At 47.8% G+C, this 18,659-nt stretch overlaps 1 protein-coding gene across 1 annotated transcript; it reads left to right on the top strand.

Moving 5' to 3' along the window:
- Positions 1-2,333: 2,333 nt before the first annotated feature.
- On the top strand, positions 2,334-3,168 carry LOC125555802 (NDR1/HIN1-like protein 1). The gene has a single exon (XM_048718646.1). It carries the CDS (start codon positions 2,383-2,385, stop codon positions 2,998-3,000), a length of 618 nt encoding a protein of 205 aa, XP_048574603.1. The 5' UTR covers positions 2,334-2,382; the 3' UTR covers positions 3,001-3,168.
- The last annotated feature ends 15,491 nt before the right edge of the window (positions 3,169-18,659 follow it).

Below are 18,659 nucleotides of genomic sequence, written 5' to 3'. Positions count from 1 at the left end.
TGTACAAATTTATAGGTTTTGATACAAAGATTGAATACAAGAGATGAACTAGGGTTTTGAGATGAGATGGTGGGTGTTCTATTTGCGACACACCAACAAAGTGGGCTAGTGGTTAACACCAACAGAGCACTGGTGTAACACATCCTATCATAGTGTAGCGGAGCACACTCCCTTCGAAGCCGTATATGGGTATCAACCTCGTCCACTTGGCAGTTCAACACATGCATCCACCAATGAGTTACATGAGTTAGTCTCAGATAGAGCTATGATCTCCAAAAACATTTGAAGTGAGCGCGGGACCGCGTTAAACGACAAGCAGACAAACAATCAAGGTGAGCGATGGTTTGAGGTGGGGGATCAAGCTTATTTGAAAGATGTGGCCGTATCTTCAGAAATCACTGGCTGCTCGCTGGAACCAGAAGTTGGCATTTATGATCTATGGACCTTACCAAGTATCACAAAAAGTGGGTACGGTGTACTAGAAGCTTCAGCTTCCGGTTAATTCCAAGATTCACAATGTGATCCATGTTTCTCAACGGAAGAAACACCTATCACCTTCAACAATTGTTGAGAAAAATATGGGAGTCATAGTACCTCAAGAGATGTATCTTCTCTAATCGCTACCTTCTTACAATCAAAGCCCATCCAACATGGCAACAAACTCAAGCCCCAGTTGAAGGTTCATTGGTGCAACCGTCCAAACACTTAGGATACTTGGGAAGATGTGTTTGCTCTGGACGCTCGCTTCCCTACTCTCACGGCTTGGGGTCAAGCCGCGCCTGAAAGAGCGGGGAGTGTTATGTGGTAGCCTGGCGCAGGAAGGCAGCCCAAGGCCTCTCGACGCAACCGTGGGTTGGCCAGGGCCTGGAAGCAGGAGAAACTAATTGACGGGAGGAATATATAAGAGACAGAGAGGTGGTCGACAGAGGCAATGAAGAACATAATATCAACTAGTTTTCCCCTTTTCCATTTCAAACTTGTATCCAAGTCCAGTTGTTTGTTTCACTTGTATTGAATCTTTCGGTTTATATGTGTGTGCATAACACATAGTGTCTCCACACGGGAGCTCCTATTAGACGCTTATTGTATCCAATAGCGACCCGAAGCACGACCGGGGGGGGGGGGGGTGCTCCTTCCCATAGATCGAACGCGAGACCTCCAGCTAGGATTGGGTGTGGCTAGCTAATCGAGTTGTTGAGCGTTTGCGATTGCTTGGCAACATGAATCTTTGAGAATTAACTCTAGCAATAGATCCAAACATTTGTTTGAATATTTCTGTAATTTGTGAACAATTGTTCAAAATGCGAACATCTTTTCGAAGATTTTAAACATTTTTCTATATTCCGACCAAATTTTGAAAATATCAAACAATTTTTGCAATTGTGCACAACTTTAAGTTCTCAACGTTATGTTGAAAATGTGAACTAAATTTTCATATCTAGAACATTTTTTCGAAAAACTGAACAATTTTTAAAATTCTAAACAATAATTGAAAATGCAAACATTTTAAACTTTTTTTGAATGTATGACCATTTTTTAGAATAAGCGGATATGTTTTGAAAACTATTTTTATGAATTTCTGCTCATTTTCTAAAATTTTGGAAAAAAAATTAAAAACAGAAACATTTTCTAAAATTTCGAACATTTTTTGAACACATGTACATTAAAAAAATAAACTTGAAAAGGAAAAAGGAAAAGGAAAAAGAAAAGAAAAGAAAAAAGAAACAGAAACAGAAAAGGAAAAGGACATGTCGTTTGGCTCAGTCGGGGCGGGGGCGCCCCTGCCGATGCGAAGCGTGCTCTGCGACTCTGTCAGTAGGGTATCGCTGCAAAGCGTGGCCAACGCCCGTTGCCAGTTGGACTTGAAGGATCTCATTCTCACCGGATCGTGTAACCTACGCCCGCCCCGAGCTTGCGCGCTTCGCTGCTGTAGGTAGACCTAGGTCAGTCTTCTGCTCAAAATTACTGCTAGCACAACTCCAAACCCGTTCAATTCGCCAGCCGCTCCAGCTGCCTCGTCTCCCATGTGCCATCGCCTGACAGCAACGCTGGAGGCATACACAAAGACTTGTGGCATCCAAGTGCCCAAGTCTTCCCTAGGGTAAAGGGGACAAGAGTTGACACACGCGGCTTAACAGCCTGTTCCCCGGTGCTTCCGACGAGCCAAACGACATGTCCTTCCACCCATAAACAAACGGACTTCAACTACTAGTACTAGTACTTGGTTAGTCAATGTCAATTGGTGATTATCAGGGAATCAATCACGTACGCGAAACATTTCCAACTCCAAGCTGGCAAGTTTGTATATAAAACGCATGAACGATCAGGACACCCGCCCTCTCCCTCCCCTCCCCATCGAGCCCCACCCACCCCGCCATCGCCATGTCCTGCTGCTGCGGCAGCCTCAAGTGCTGTTGCAGGTTCTTCGGCGGCTTGCTCGGCGCCCTCTTCCCGATCGCCGTCATCATCCTCATCTACTGGGCCATCTTCCAGCCGCACCAAATCCGCGCCACCGTCGGCTCCGCCACGCTCACCGGCCTCACCGTCACCAATGCCTCCGTCGTATCCTACCGCCTCGCCGTCACCCTCTACATATACAACCCCAGCCTCCGCGTCGGCATCTACTACGACACGCTGGACGCCGAGCTCAGCTACCGCGGCGCATCGCTCGGCGGCCCCGGCGCTGGCGCTTCCACGGCGTCCCCGGCCGAGTTCTACCAGAGGAGGAAGAGCTGGGAGACGGTGAAGGTGGAGTTCGACGGGAGCAGTGGCGGCATCCTCCCCGGCGACGTTGCTGCGGAGCTGGAGAAGGAGATGGGTCGGGGGACGGTGAGCTTGGAGGTCACCGTGGACGCGCGGGTGAGGTACAGGTTCAACACCATCAAGATTCGCCAGAAGCCCAATTTGTGGTGCTCGCTCACCATACCGGTTAAGCCGGATCAGGGCCGCGGCGTCGGCGGCGTTCTTACCTCCGGTGACCGCTGTAGCGTCAAGTATTGATCACCCCAAATACAATCGCTGTCGGTGAAGGAAGCTTGACTTGCGCACTTCCTTCGGTTTGCATCTTTTTCATGTTTCATTTGGAGATTAGCGTGCTAGTTCATCGGTTTGTGTTTTGTGTAAAGATTCGCATTATTTGGGATGGTGATCGTCCGAAATTCCTGTGCACACGATTGTTTGACAGATGATTTTTGGACGATGCTTGGATCGATGGCTGCTGCATACAGAACATACGTGATAAACGCCTGTAGTTCTCTGTCCTCTCAAAATCGTGCACAAACGATCGTCCGTGTACCAGCGCTCGCGGTCGTCCCTGCATTATCACAGTTTCGAAACTTCGTTGCGTTCTTAAATTATTCATCTCGACAAGTGGTGTGGCAATGGTATAAACATGCTACATACCCAGGCTGTAAGGTCGATGTAGCTCCCTACCTGTTCCCAAACACGTGACAAACTCCCAAAGCCCTAGATTCGCCATGGAATTCGCATCGAAGATAGCGTGCTCCTCCCCCGATGCCAATGTCCCAGCGATCTTTGACGACTACGACGACATGGACTATGGGGTTGTCACCGGACGACTACTCGAAATGAGTGGACCATTAGCTCTCTGCGCTGGCGACGCGGCAGGCGACTCTCGGGTTTCGCCATATCTGGCCGCCGTCGGCACGTGGTCTCAGGTGTGGCGGGGTCCTAGGGGCTCGCTGGCGCTGGAAGAAGTGTTATATGAGGACTTAGAGATCAAACAGAGAATTTGTCTCTCCATTCCTCGGGCGGCCCCTGCCACGGGGCCGGGGGCGGCATCGGGGTTCGGGGGCAGCCGTTTCTGGGCGTTGGCGGGGGAGCTGTCAGATGACGAGGAGGCGCCCCGACCGCAGGGCGTTGCTACGCCATCGTAGATCCCCACGGTGGGGGACTTCATCGCACTGGCTACATCGCCGAGGGCTGGCTAGGGAGGTCGGCGCCGCAGGTTTGCCCTGGGTGGCGGCGGGTCGCGCGCCGCTGCTGCTCGCATCTGGCAGCCGGAGGGGTTGCAGTGCGGTGGGCCTTTGGCTCGGCAGGCGGGGCTTAGGGCGTCGGCAGAGGGCGTGACGGGGTTGTTGGGGCAGATGCCGTCTCTCGATGGTGTCGGTCTGCCGGAATGGCCGGCCCTCCCCGTGCATTCCCCGGCGCGGGTGTCGGGGGCCGCGGCGCCGGCGCCCGCGGTGGAGCTGTCGAGGCAGGTTGCTGTTGTGCCTGGTGGAGCCTCATTGCTAGGCGGCGGGCTTGGTGCGGGGTCTGCTCCTGGGCCTGGGCCAGCCGGGCCACTCGCGCCGTTTATGGGCAGGACGTTTAGTGCGTCTACTGGGCTGGAGGTGTCGGTTGGCCAGGGGCCCACAACCCAGCCCAGTCAGAGGATAGGGTATTTATGGCTAAGCAAGGGGTGCTGGGATCCCTCACTAGGATTTCCTTCCACCCCCTGTGAAGTGCGACGGCTTACCTTATCTGCCCGCACTCTCTCCCCAATCCCTCCACCTCCCCTCTTATGGGCTCCTACACGGCGGTGATGGCCATGGTTGACCGCAGGCGGCCAAGCACCCGATGGAGCCGCTAGATCCGGAGGCGGAGCGGCGACGGGAGTGGGAGCTACGAGACAAGGCGAAGCAAGACATGTGTCGCCGCCAAGCTGGGCGCGACGGTTGGGACGCGCACGACAAGTACCAGGAGCACGTCGGGCAGGAGGCGGATTGGGGTCCTCCCCCGCCTTGATGGGTGCAACAACAAGAGAAGAAGCACAAGAAGAAGCAAGGGCAGCACCGCCGGGAGCTGGAGCGCAAGCCCATGAAGCACCCCTTCTGCAGTGGTGGTGTCGGGGATCCGCTGGCCAAGAAGCCCCATTCTTCGGCTGAGCCTCTTGCGGTGGCCTTCCCCTCGTCTTCCAAGGGCATGGGGGCGGAGCCCATCTCAGTCGATGACGGGACGGGCTCAGAGTGCTTCTATTGTGGGAGGCTTGGCCATTTCCAGCCCAAATGCACGCCCCCCCCACTTTGTGTGCTCTGCAAAGAGGAAGGCCACGCCTCTGCTTACTGTACCTCCCGCGGCCGCCAACTCCAGCTGTAGATCATGGGCAGCGCCATCCCGGGGAAGGGCTTCTTCTGCATGTAGTTTGAGGAAGACGAGGACGAGGCGGGCCTAGATCTGAAGATGGACAATGGAGCCATCCTTTCTGCGGTGCCTAACAAGCTCTCCCTGCGCGTTCTTAAGCAAGAGCTCAAGCACATGGTGGCTGGGCACTGGGATTGCCAGATCTCGCAGGTTGGGGATAACGATTTCTCTATTATTTTCCCCTCTGCGGATCTGCTTCACATGGCAAAATCAAGTGGCAAGCTTTTCTTGTCTAACAATGACATTACGGTCAAGATGCGTGACACATTGCACGAGGAGGTCGTGCCTTTGGCGATGCCTGAAGCATGGGCCCGACTCCATGGCATTCCCAAGAAGCACCACCGTGTTTACCGCCTGATGGAAGGACTGAAGATGCCCGGATGCCAGATCGTGGTGGATGAGCTTTCCCTCATTCGGTTGAGGCCGGTGAGGATGAAGTTCATGTGCAAGGCTCCTGAGAAGCTCAATGGCATGGTGCAAGTTTGGTTCAACCATGAGGGATACGATATCAAGATCGAGCTCGAGCGCCTGCCCAAGCGCCCAAGGGACGGGCCTCAGGCACCTGGGCCTTCTGATCCTCCACCCAAGGCCTTTGACAAGTGGGGCTCCAACCCCGATTCTAGCAATGGCGACTCGGGTACGGCTTCTCGCAAGGGGTAGGGGAAGGAGGACCGCCCAAGGGACACTGGTGGAGCCTCCAAGGCCATGGACATGGACTGCCAAGATGAGGAAAGAGAGGACAGCATGCCGGACACCTCCATCGACATAGAGAAATGGGACATGCTGGGCATCAAGGTTGGGAACCCCCTGTAAGATGACTCAAACAAGATGGAAGTCGCGCCTGGGGTACTTGTTGTCCTAGACACGGCCGGTAGCAGCCCACCGACGACCTCTCTCTGGGGGCGGCCTTCGACCAATATGACTCCAACATGCAGCTGGGAGCTGCTGCAAAGATGGCTTCCAAGGTGGATATGCTAATGGGGGCGACAAGGGCATCGAACTCGAAGTCGCAGGGCAGTCTGGGCACGGACGCGGAGTGTGTGCTTGATGAACAAGCGGTGTTGTTGCCTCCATCTGGGCGGCGGTGCTCAGGTGGGTCCGGCCGTGTGGCCAAGAAGACTACAGGCACGAAGCCTTCGACCAAGTATGTGGTGCTTTCCCTCCCCCTCCCTGGCGGCGGCGTCTGGTGGAGACTTACAGGCGGCGTTGGGTTCAGCGGGAACTGGGCCAAGGCCAGGCATTCCATGGCGACTCCGGTGGCACAGCGCATCCCAAGTGCTCGCACCAACACTATAAAAAAGTACACATCCGTGACATTATGGCCCGAACAAAAACTTTTTATTCCATGGTTATGACACTTCTATGATGATAATTGTGACAAAAACACGTATCATCATAGATGCGGTGGGCTCCTACTTCCATGACAAAAAATTATGACAAGAAATAGGCTCTTCGTCCTGGGCAGGCCAGAGACACACCTGCATGACATTATTTGGGCCATCCATAACGTAAAAAATCATCATAGAAGTAAGAGGGAGGAAAATTTTGGGGAGTTCCCGGTTACGGTGGGTGGTCAGGGCCGAGCGATGCAGTGTGGTTTGCGTGTTTCTCTCATATGCGCGTGTGCGAGGCGTTTGCTTACTAAACCCGATGTCACAACCCTAGGTTATTGCTTGTATTAGTTGCATCATAGAGCACTCATGCATCTTCACTACAAAAAAATACACTTCCGTGATGATACGTGTTTGTCACAGTAGGTCGCGTTTTTTGTCATGCATGTACATCCATGACAAATTTATGACAGAATCAAGATAGTCATACCTGTGCTGTCGTAGAAGTGTTCCATGACATTACCAAAATTATCATCACGGAAGTGTCCACTTCCATGACGATAAATCGCGCGTCACAGAAGTGCTTTCGTCAAGGGTGATCGACACGTGGCATCCACCGTAACGGAACACCGTTAAGCTATCGGGTCAGGTTTTGGATCCGATAACCCGTTAACAGCCCCGACCAATGGGAAATTTCCACGTGTAAAATTCTTATTGGCCGGACGAAACACGTGTCAGCTCGTCAGTGGGCCAGATAGGCGCCTATGATATGTTGACACGTGCCATGGCCCACCACTGGCCCATTTAGCTTACAAAGCCGGCCCATTTGACTTGGTCAAAAGTTAATGGGCTGGCCCATGAAAAGCCTGTTAACGGTCTCTTCGCACATAGCCCATTTTACGGCCCGTTAACTCACGACTCGTTAGGCCCTAAAGGAAATTGGCCCAACAATGTCATGTGGGCCGTTGAATATAACACCAGCCCATTTCACTTTCGGCCCATGTATGGCCCACGACGTCTTTCGGCCCATATGAGGCCTTCGTATCTTTCGGCCCTTTACAGGCCCACGGTGACTCTAGCCCATAATGAACAGTAATTTTCTTTATACCCGTTAACGGCCCGTGATTTACATGGGCCATTTCCAGCCCGTGTTAGCTTTCAGCCTATTGACGGCCCATACGTTCTTGGGCTCCTTTTCGGCCCTCGATTACTTCCGGCCCGTTCCCCTAATGGGCCAAATTCGGCCCATGGCAAGAGTCGGCCCGTTACTGGACTGTTCCCCTAATGGGCCAAATTCGGCCCATGGCAAGAGTCAGCCCGTTACTGGCCTGTTACCCTAATGGGACAAATTCGGCCCATGGCAAGAGTCGGCCCGTTTCTGGCCTGTTAACCCGTTGCGCCGTTTCTAGCCCATCCTATATTCTGGCCCATTAACAACCCGTTATGCCTGTGACAGAATTAAGCCTTTTCTGTCCTACGGCCTGTTAACGACATGTTACCATGCTGGACCGATACCAATTACGCTTGATTACGGCCCATGTAGACCCATTTATCCGACGGCCCGAGGCCCACCGATTACAGGCCCATTTATCGACGGCCCGTAGGAGACCCATGGATCCTACGACCTGTATATGGCCCATGGTAGTTGCGGCCACTAGCAAACTAGGGAAAAAGAAGACTAGGAAATAAATAAGGCCGAAACTAATGCTAGGCTATTAAGGCGATTGCACAGATTACATCCACTCGGCATCAAAGGTCGCCACCAGTGCAAATATAGGGAACACCCTACACTATACAAAAATGGCTTGCTATTTTCTTCAGTCGGTGGCTGCACATTAAGAATAAATTTTGTATCGCACCAAAACAAATTACAACTATATAACAAAAGGAAGGTTGGCATAAAACTTAACAGTCTAGCAGATAAATGCACCACCAGAAGTTCAGAAGCTCAGTTCATTTGACCTGACTGTTACGTTTTCATGTTGTATTGTCCGATGGAGCACCATAACCCTCGCCTTCATTTTCCCTAGGCTCCTGAACAACATAGCAAATGTCTGATAGTCTGGTTTCAAAACCATGCATATCTTGACGACATTGAGAAATGTTTCTCCTTGTTTCACAAAGGGTCTCTGTTAGGGAATGGACTTGTGTCTGGAGCGCAGATACAACATTGCTTTGAGCTTGCATATCTTGATCATGAGGCAGTTTGGACGATATTGCCTTAACAACCAACCCAGTATTACGCAGGAACGTGCTTTTGGCACTGTTAGTAGACAGGTACTGACCCACTGCAGCAAGAGCTGACATTACGGTTATAGTTGCCTCGCCACCTTCAGAAGGGGGCGATTCCACCATTTTTTTCCATAGCTCACTGAAAAGTTGAGGTTTTACATTAGTAGTACCAGAACAAAAGATATTAAGGAGGCAGCAAAACCAAACAAAATAGCTTTGGTCTATATACAGAACTTATTCTGGAGAACCCATGTAAAATATTAGTTGTATTTTATTGCAAAGTACATAATAAAACCAGGTTCCAAACATATGACCATGTACCATCGCTAATGTATTGTCTATTTCTTCACATTGTATTGAGGGCTAAGGATAAAGAGACGAAGTTTATAATACGGTAAGCACAGTATGACATCATTCATATCACAAAACAACTGAGAACAGACAAACATGCAATTGTAACATTGTGTGGGAAAGTCCAGCACGGAACTAGATTACGGGTCAAGATCAAAGGAACATCACTCCTCTCTTTTAAACCTTGTAAGGTGCAATGATACGCTAAGACAATTGTGTATAAAATTGAAAAGTGTAATAGACATTGGCTGCAAACCATGCAGTTCAAGGCACAAGTTAGAGCAAGTAGTAGTTAAAAGGCATGAGGATTAAGGACTTACAACAGCGGCTTTGACTGGTGTAGTCATGCCCTTCTTCTTGCTGGTGTGACAGTCCTTGAAGATTTCCACAGCATTTGATTCAGGTACTTTTTGGTCCTTGCGGGCTTTCCTCTGCATTTTGAACATGTCAATATAGATCTGATAATATGGTACAGCGAAAAGAGTGAAATAGCAGCTAATTACAAGAGCCTCGCAGTGTGCAATATAGCTACGAGATCCTGTCGTTTGTTGGAATTTCACTTTCGTACGGTTGGCCTTGTTCTTTGAACAGTTCACCTACAAGAAGATAGATTTGTGTGGCACATGCATAAATAGGACTTCAAAATGTGATCTGATCACATATATATAATGTACCTGAAACTTTGGATCAGACCAGTGTTTAACAAGGCCCCTCCAGTCCTTCATCAGATATATTTTCCACTCGAGATGTTTGGGCAAGTTCACTGTTAGCCTTGCCTTCAAAGTGAGTTTTCCTCAAGTTACACCGATACTGTCGCAGAGCAGACTTGAAAACATGGGTGCAAGCTTGTCTGGTTGCATCATCTTGGCTATCCAACTTGAACCTCATCTATTGAAAATTATGGGAGTCTCATTATCAGCAACCTAGAAAGTATTGGGCAGAGCAAGACGATATTACTAGTTTCCATACATAATCATACTTACAGATAAATGGTCGAGGAAGATGTTGAACTGGGTTTCGTCTTTGTCATTCCTGTACTGAATCCATGTTGGGAGGATACGTACATGACACCTAACAGCAACCACTGCCTCTGATACTAACTTGGCTGACTCTGTAGCATCACGTGGCCTTTTTAAACCTGCCTCAAAACGGATCTCCATTCTTCCTCCTCTAGATTTAGTTAACCTATCGAGCATTATCCCTGATGTTTGTTTCCTCTTGCGCCTAGGTGATAGTCCAACAACAAACATAGGAAGTGTTAGTGTACATCAAACTGTGAGACTACATATAAAGAAGCATGCAACTGTAACTTGACTCCAGCAACTACCTTCTTGCTGTTGAAGCTCACAAGGTTCATCTGATATTGCCAACTCGTCTTGTGTTAAGAGTGCTTGGGAAGTAGTGTCAGGTGGCAAGGGAGCTTGGGAATGTGCTGCTAGCTCAGTTGACGCACGAGTACGTCGTGCATCTGGTAGTACTGTGGTAGGTGTTGCAAGAACTAGGGCTGTCTCTGCTTGTTTGGTGGCAGCTATTTGTTTCTGTTTGTCCTTTTTTGCAACTCGTGTAGCATGGGATGCCGTGTTTGTAGAACTTTCTGCTGGACTTTGACCTTCTATTGCACCATCAGTACCAGCAGAAACTGCAAGATTCATCCGCTTCTCATTCCCTGCCATTCTGTGTTTCTTCCTCTTTCTCTGTGCCATGTTAAGTCAAGCCGACAAGAAAAACGAATAACAATTTAGTTCTTTAGAACAAATTGATGCGTGATGCAGACGAACTGAACTTTGATGTTAGACAACCACATGATAGGAGGATGTAATATGTATGAAAAACAGGATGGAAGAGATAACCAGAACTATGATGTGTAAACTAAGAAGAAGACATTTCACCAAATTAGAAGCAATGCAATGGAAGGTAGACACCATATGAAAGATGCTACAAATATCACTCTGCCAAGTTAACAGTGTCTCATCATAAATGGCGTTTAAACAATTGTGAAGCAGTACAAGAAATAAATCATATGCAAGATGCAAACAACATCACACTACCATGTTAGAGGTCTCTCGTCATTAGTGCCATTGCATATTCACAGCATTGCATATTCACAGCTTATGATGTGTAAACTAAGGAGAAGGCATTTCAACAAATTAGAAGCAATGAAAGCTAGACACCATATGAAAGATGCAACGAATATCACTCTACCAAGTTAAAATTGTCTCGTCATAAGTGCCATTTCAACGAATTAGTAATACAAGCTAGAAAAGAATGTGAGATGTAACCTATATCACACTCCGAAGTCAAACGTGTCTTATGATAAGTGATTGTTGCAGGTTGCACAGCAGTAGTAATTTGATGTAAGAACATGGTGTGATAGACAGATATTGTATGTTCTAGAAACAGGAACACGTGTCTTATTCAAGTATAATATGTAAAGTAAGCAGATGGAATTCAACAAAATTAGAAGCAATACAAGCTAGACATCACACATAACATGCAACCACATATAACAGTGCCAAGTTAGAGGGAGCACCGGTGATGCTGCACTAGGGGAGACGTGCTCATCATAAACACAGCTTTGTTGAGTGTCTATGCATGTGCTGTCTTGGAAATCATCTTGGGGGTGTGGAGGAGTAGAAACTGTAGAGGCCCTCTATTCGGAAGGAGCACCTTTATCCGCTGCCTTGCTAACTTCCTTCCGCTTTATTGATTTTGAATTGTCAAGTAAAACCGACAAGAAAAAGCAATAAAATTCTCTCTTCAGAACTCATTCATGCATGATACCGACAATCACTACTTTGATGTAAGGCAAACACATGATACCAGGATGGAATATGTACGAAAAACAGGACGGCATGGCATGTTCACAACTGTTTATGTAAACTAAGCAGAAACCATTCCAGCAAATAAGAAGCAATGCAAGCTAGACACCACATGAAAGATTCAACCAATATGACTCTGCCAAGTTAAAAGCGTCCCATCATAAATGGAATTTCAACAAATTAGAAGCAGCGCATGCTATAAATCATATGAAAGATGCAACTAATATTGCACTGCATATACTAAAGGTGTCTCGTCATGTTGATTGATGCGGGATACAAAAAAAATAGTTTTATGTAAGGACATGCTTAATAGACAGATGTACTATGTACTAAATACAGGAAGGCATGTCACATTAACATGTATAATGTGTAAGCTAAGCAGACTAGCACATGCAGTTTAACCAGATTGGAAGAATTACAATCTAGACACCATATGCAACATGTAACCACATATCACGCTGCCAAGTTAGAGCAAGCACCTGCGATGCTAGTGTAGGGGAAATGATGTAATCAACTACAGAGCTACGTTCACTATCTTCATCTAGCATTTCTGTTTCTTGAGAATCATGTCGGGAGGCTGACGCTGCATTATTTAAATAAGGAGTAGTCCCCTTGCCTGCCTGCCTGCCTCGTCATAAGTGATTGATGAGGGATACACAAGAACATTAGTTTGATGTAAGAACATGGTTAATACACAGATGTACTAGTATGTACCAAAAACAGAAAGGCATGTCATATTCAAAGGTATAATGTGTAAGCTAAGCAGATGCAATTTAACCAAACTGGAAGCAATACAAGCTAGACATCCGGCTGGAGTGGTGAGCATGATCATCTAGGACCTGAGAGCCTGGTGGGAGGCAGGCTGCTTCGCCACCATCGCAGCTTTTTAGTTGGCTTCCAGATGATGCCTATCTTTGCTGGGCTTGTCACTGGCTCGGCCAGTGCCCTGACTAGCTATTTGTCTTCTGGTGCTCACGGGATGGTGGTTCATGTAAAAAATATATCTTTCCTTATCTTACCGACTTCGGCCTTTCGAATACAAGCTAGACACCATATGGAACATACAACCACATATGACACCGCGAAGTTAAAGCAAGCACCTGGGTGGTGGTTCATTGCGAGCGAGGTCATCAACTCCAGAGCTACGTTTATTGTCTCCATCTGCTGACACTGCACCCTTTATAGCGCTGTAACGTGTCTTGCCTACCCGCATACGAAGCTGGAGCGACTTCTCTCTTTTCCTTTTGGCTTCTCTCATGGCAGCAGATTCTGAAATACCCTTGCATAAAAACACAATAGTGAGAGTAAGGGTGAAGTGTGTGCAGAACTAGTGCGCTGTAAAAGTAGCAGATAGCAGGTGGCTGAAAAATAAATGACAGGAGAGATATGATAGCTCTACAACATTGCATGGCAAACAAAATTAGATTCTACTCTGTATGATTTTGTAATATATGAGCACAGGAAATGCAGGTACTCCTTCAGCACACCACCACGTGTGGTCATATCTAAGATAACAGTCGACTAAAAATAAATAGGTCAGTCGATTTTTAATGAACCGTCCGATCTATAAGGAACGGGCAGATGGCCTTCGTCTACCTCCCGCCAGTCACTGTTGACGATCTTTCTCGAACCGTCAGCGACCACCGGCCTAGACCCCTGCCTCCGCCGCCCCGCCCTCCCATCGACCTCACACCACCGTCATGCTTGGCAGCGCCCCCAGGCCATCCCTTTAATCCCGGCCGTCCTCCAGATCGGGCGCCAGTAGCTCTAGGCTGCACACGCCCCTAAGATAAACACCAAGGCGCTGCTTCCTTGGCATAATAGGCGTACTAGCACTTGTTACGCCGGGGAATGCTTCCGTTAATTGGGAATCAACTGGCCAGAAATTGAAATTCAGGGGGGCAACGGACCTCTAGCTAAGGTGAAATAGTATATGAGGAGAAACCTTGTGCATCGCGAGTTACTAGGAACATCTAGTATCAAGAAGAAGTGGTCAACTAGTGTCTTCTGTGGGATGAATACCGTGCAAGCAGAGACGTAGGATCTGCACGAATAAGGGAAGAGGAGTACCTTTTTCGGTTGCCGGTGTGGTCACCTCCACATGTCGCGCCGATCTTCTTCTTTTTACTGGGGAAACCGATGTTCTGGAGGGTGCAGGCTTGGACGAACCCATGGACAAATTGTTGACTGTGTTGCCGTGGTCGTATGTCGGCGGAAGGGAAGCATATCCGAGGCGGCGAAGGACGGTGTAGCAGGAACAGCTCCGGTGTGGTGGGGGTGGCGAAGTTGGAGCGGCAGCGGTGAGGCGCAGCACGACATGGTTGAACTGGCTCGGGTACGGACGGCTCGGCCTCGGCTTCAACTACTAGCCGTGGAGGGCGTTGCGGTTGAGGTTGCGGTGGATGACGACGTCGGGGTATCGGCTCCGGCGTGATGGAGGAGGGCGGCGGTTGATGGGTGGGATGGGGTAGCGGACGGAGGAAGCCAGGGTTTCGCGGCTGGTGGAGAGGTAGTTTTGGTGCCCACGGAGTACGAATGGGGAATCGAACGGGTGGGGGAACCATGTTTCGGTCTGGGACGCGCTTGTTTTTGGCTTTTTTGAACAGAAGATGGGACGCGCTTGTTTGAAATTTGGGGAAAGTACAAACTTTGCCCCCCTCTTAAATTTCGGACCTACTGCAGGTCGGGGGTAGGATGGTAATCCCAGGTGTCCCAAATAGTGGGTGGGAGCGATTTCGGCCGCGCGCATGTGTGCTTAGGCGGCCATTGTGTATGAATGTTTTTCGGATGCGGTTGTGTGGCGTCTAGATGAAGCTACAAACCTACCCCGGTTTAGACCTTTGGAAGTCGGGCCGGTAGGTTTCACGTGTCGGAGTTATTAGAAAAGTAATTTCCTTGTACCACCAAACATTGATCTCACACGGTTTCGGGCGAGTAGAGGCTCTTTTGGCGCTTCGTTCGAAATTTTGAAACACAAGCATTCACGTTTAGAGTACTCTTGAACTATGAGGATTGACCTAAATAGACAACATTATATTTGACCTTGTATGTTTGAAAACCTCATTAAATTATCTGCTTCTTTTTGAAATTTTGACACTTGAAAATCCTATAACTACGATTATTTTGGAATGGAGGAGCTAAATTTGAATGGTGCCCCCATATGCTATCTCATAGGTATTATGTACAAAATCAGAGCAAAGATTGGTGCCCCCATAATTTAGGTATGGTTTACAAATGCCATGATATCAAATTCAAATAATTGAATGGACTTCATGTTGAATTCAATTTTTTTAAACCACCTTAAGTTGAATTCAAATGTATGCTAGTTCATAGGTAGCTATTTGTAATGTCCATTTTGTAACTTTCGTATGTATAATGTGATTTACACACACAACATGAACTATACTCACGTTTATATTCGATTGCTAAAGTGATGCATTGTCTGGAGTTCAAAATACTAACTATGTGGATCAATTGTGTCGAATAATAACATAGACATGCTCAAATTCTATAGAATCTAGATGTCTGATGGATCAATGACCGCTCCTTACGCGAATTGCAAATATCATGATCCCATCCTAATATTTGGATACAATTTATATCTTTAATCAATGTGTAGAGCAGTCTTTTACGTGTAGTTTCACTCTCCATCGGTGGTCTCTCACACATGCTCACACACTCTCTCCCGAGGTGTCTTTCTCGCACACATGCTCTAGATATAATCCTCCCTCCCTCTCGTAACCATTTACAACTGTTTCCACTAACCTTTATCACAAGCACTCTTCCTCTCGCAAACATACACACGCACAATCCTCATCGACCCTTTCTATATACATGGACCTGCCTACGTGTCTCATGTACGCACATTATCTTTGCGCCTGTGTCTCACGCATTGTCTCACACGTCTCTTCCTAATCGATGAGTATGATTCTAGCAAAGCATTCTGTAGGATGCCCCTTAAAGTTAGGTTGGATGAATAGTAATATCAGAGATAAAGGGGTTACCTTAGTCCGAGAACCTAGGGTTACAAATACTAGCCGGCTTTGTTAGTGGACACAGAGTCCTTCACAATTCTACTATCTTTATCTTGTACGACTAGTCATCCATGGGTCTTCCTAAATGCGTCACGGGCCGACCAATGTGGCGCAGGACGAAACCGAACGAAGGGCCTCACCTCGACCCACCGGACCTCACGCAGTGACACACCCTCTGCCCCCACGTCTCATTATCTTCTCACACCCACACATACCAACACAAACACCACACACAGGAATTTTTTTCCTGGTGCCTCTATTCCCTCCCCCCTTGCATATACACACTCAAGGGAATGGAATCTCTTGTCGTGACGTCATATTCGTCTCTCTCTAGACCACTCTCATTTCTCGTGCTATCTCTCCCATGCCCCCCCTGTCGGCCCCTCTATCCATGCCTCTCTCGAATACGTAATACACACACATACCTCTCTAGGCCCCGCCAAATGCATCAACTACACATTCACACATGTTACATCATGTACCCCATTGATCTAAAATGCCCTCTCTTCACGTTTATTTCACATACAACATTCCTTTTAATAAAGTGTGGCCAAAAATTAGTTTAGAGTTTCTACATATATACAACATTACAAAGTTATATGGAGGAGTACGAGCGCTAATTTGCATTGCATGGTGCCCACAATGATATTTATTCCACACTGTGAATTTGTATATTTTTATACTATATACAAAGTTAGTCATAATAAAGAGAAACGAAGAGCATCTCTCTCCATCGCATACCCCCCTGTACGCCCCTTTCACGTATGCACACAAAACTATCTCCAGGTCCTCTAAAAGTAAGCCCCCAGAAAATTCATGCATGTTTCATCTTTCTCTCGCGATATATGCAATGACAATAATTGTATTTGAAGCGAAAGCACGATACGTACATTGGACTTCAGAATCCACTCATTACGGTCACCATTTATGTTTAGTGGTTATTATACAGTCACGGGCTCACCGTACAACTTTGCATTTGCTCATGACATGACTAGTTGACCAGTTAAACGCTCCACGTGGCACCTCTAGTGTTGCATCACATTATCTCACTACCATCGTGCCCACCTGTCGACTTGTATCTACTCTACATCTACACTCTTATAAAATACATAAAATACACTCTTATAAAAAACAGAGTTGGTGATGATGGTGTGCCTGCCATCCTGCAATATAGATCGTCCGATTTATATCTGACAGATAGGAAAGAAACTATGGCAATTTTGCAAAAAGGTACCCACACACCTCTCCACATTTGCAAATAAGGCCTTCCCTCGTTCATCCTTTTCTCTCACAAGATAAAAAAGTCATACAAATGCATCTTGATGTTACGTGCAACGCACATGCATCTTGCTAGTAAGAATGAAAACAAACGACAAAAAAATATTTGGACGGTGGTTCGAAGTCATGACCGCGGGCACAGCAGACAAGGTGGCCTTGTATTGGTATGCTGAGCCGTCTGTTTTAACACACATGAGCTGGTGTGGTGATTATACACACATGCACGCATGCACAAGAACTGCATCCACGCAACACTCACACAAACACATGCACCCACGCACGCACGCAACACTCACACGTACACACGCACGCACGCACGCAACACTCACACGCACACACGCAACACTCACACGCACACACGCACGCATGCATGCACACACCAGTACACCACACGACCAACACACACTCTCACGCTCAAGTGCTCAACCTACACGTGCATGCGCACACATCTGGCCCTGACAGACACATACACAACCAGGTGATTCCCGCGCATGGGTTGGAGCCTTGTCGCGCCTGCGTAAATTTGTGTTTATCTGACCTTTTGCCTATGCGAACTGACAGGTGGGACCCACAAGGAACGTGGTCAATTTAACTAGTCAACATGGCGCCACGCAGAATATTTGGCCGGTCAACAGAGTGCAATCCGATGCTGAACTGTGAGTAAGTGACCGTATAATCATCGCAAAACGTATATAGTGACCGTAATCAGCTTATTCTGAAGTTCGGTGACCATATTACGCTTTTCTCTCTGTAGGCCCTCCAAAACTACATCTCTATACGTTCTCGCATGTTACATATAACAACTATGCAATACAGCACTACTACTACACTCTAACACAATAAATCATATGTGTTTTTAGTTTTACTAGATATCATAGTGTTACTTATAATTATTCAGTTTGCATACATTAAAATTGTCTTTGAAATGTATGGCCAGTATCATCTACCGCGCGGGAAAAATCCCGCCCTTTCCTGTTTAATCGGGTTTGTATCGATGGATCGTGCAAAACAGCAAAACTATAGTACTATACAGTACGAGTGACAGTTCACTTGGCCGTCGTGTCGTCTACTCCTCCGTCGTAAGAGTGGGGCGCTCGCTTTCATAAATCTTCTAGTCCCTTTCGCCGACATATGGGACATCAAGCTACCGGGTCCACGTGCCATACCAGAATACAGTGCAGAGCAGCCGGGGTGAAGCACCCCAGTCATGGCGCCGGCGTAGTAATGAGCAAGGAGGCGTCAAATCACAAAGCTGCACCTTCCCCGCAGTTAAGTTGGAGGGACGAAGCAACCATCATTTCACTCGTTGCTGAATCCGCTTCTCCCTCATCTTCTTCAACTTAACCACGTGTTGCTTCTGCCGTTGTTCTGCCTCATGTGGGACACGGATCGGCTTGGTAAAGCACTGACACGTGGGACCGCATGTTAGCAAACCGCCAGGACAATGTCCTCCGGAAATAAGAAGCCTAATC

Source organism: Triticum urartu, chromosome 5 (genome assembly GCF_003073215.2).
Source record: "Triticum urartu cultivar G1812 chromosome 5, Tu2.1, whole genome shotgun sequence".
NCBI classification, from domain to species: domain Eukaryota; kingdom Viridiplantae; phylum Streptophyta; class Magnoliopsida; order Poales; family Poaceae; genus Triticum; species Triticum urartu.
Note: the sequence above shows the minus strand (reverse complement) of the source record. Positions and strands in the feature narration are given on the sequence as shown.

Coding starts and splice junctions, on each gene's coding strand:
- LOC125555802 (XM_048718646.1), top strand. CDS start 2,383: ATGTCCTGCTGCTGCGGCAGCCTCAAGTGCTGTTGCAGGTTCTTCGGC.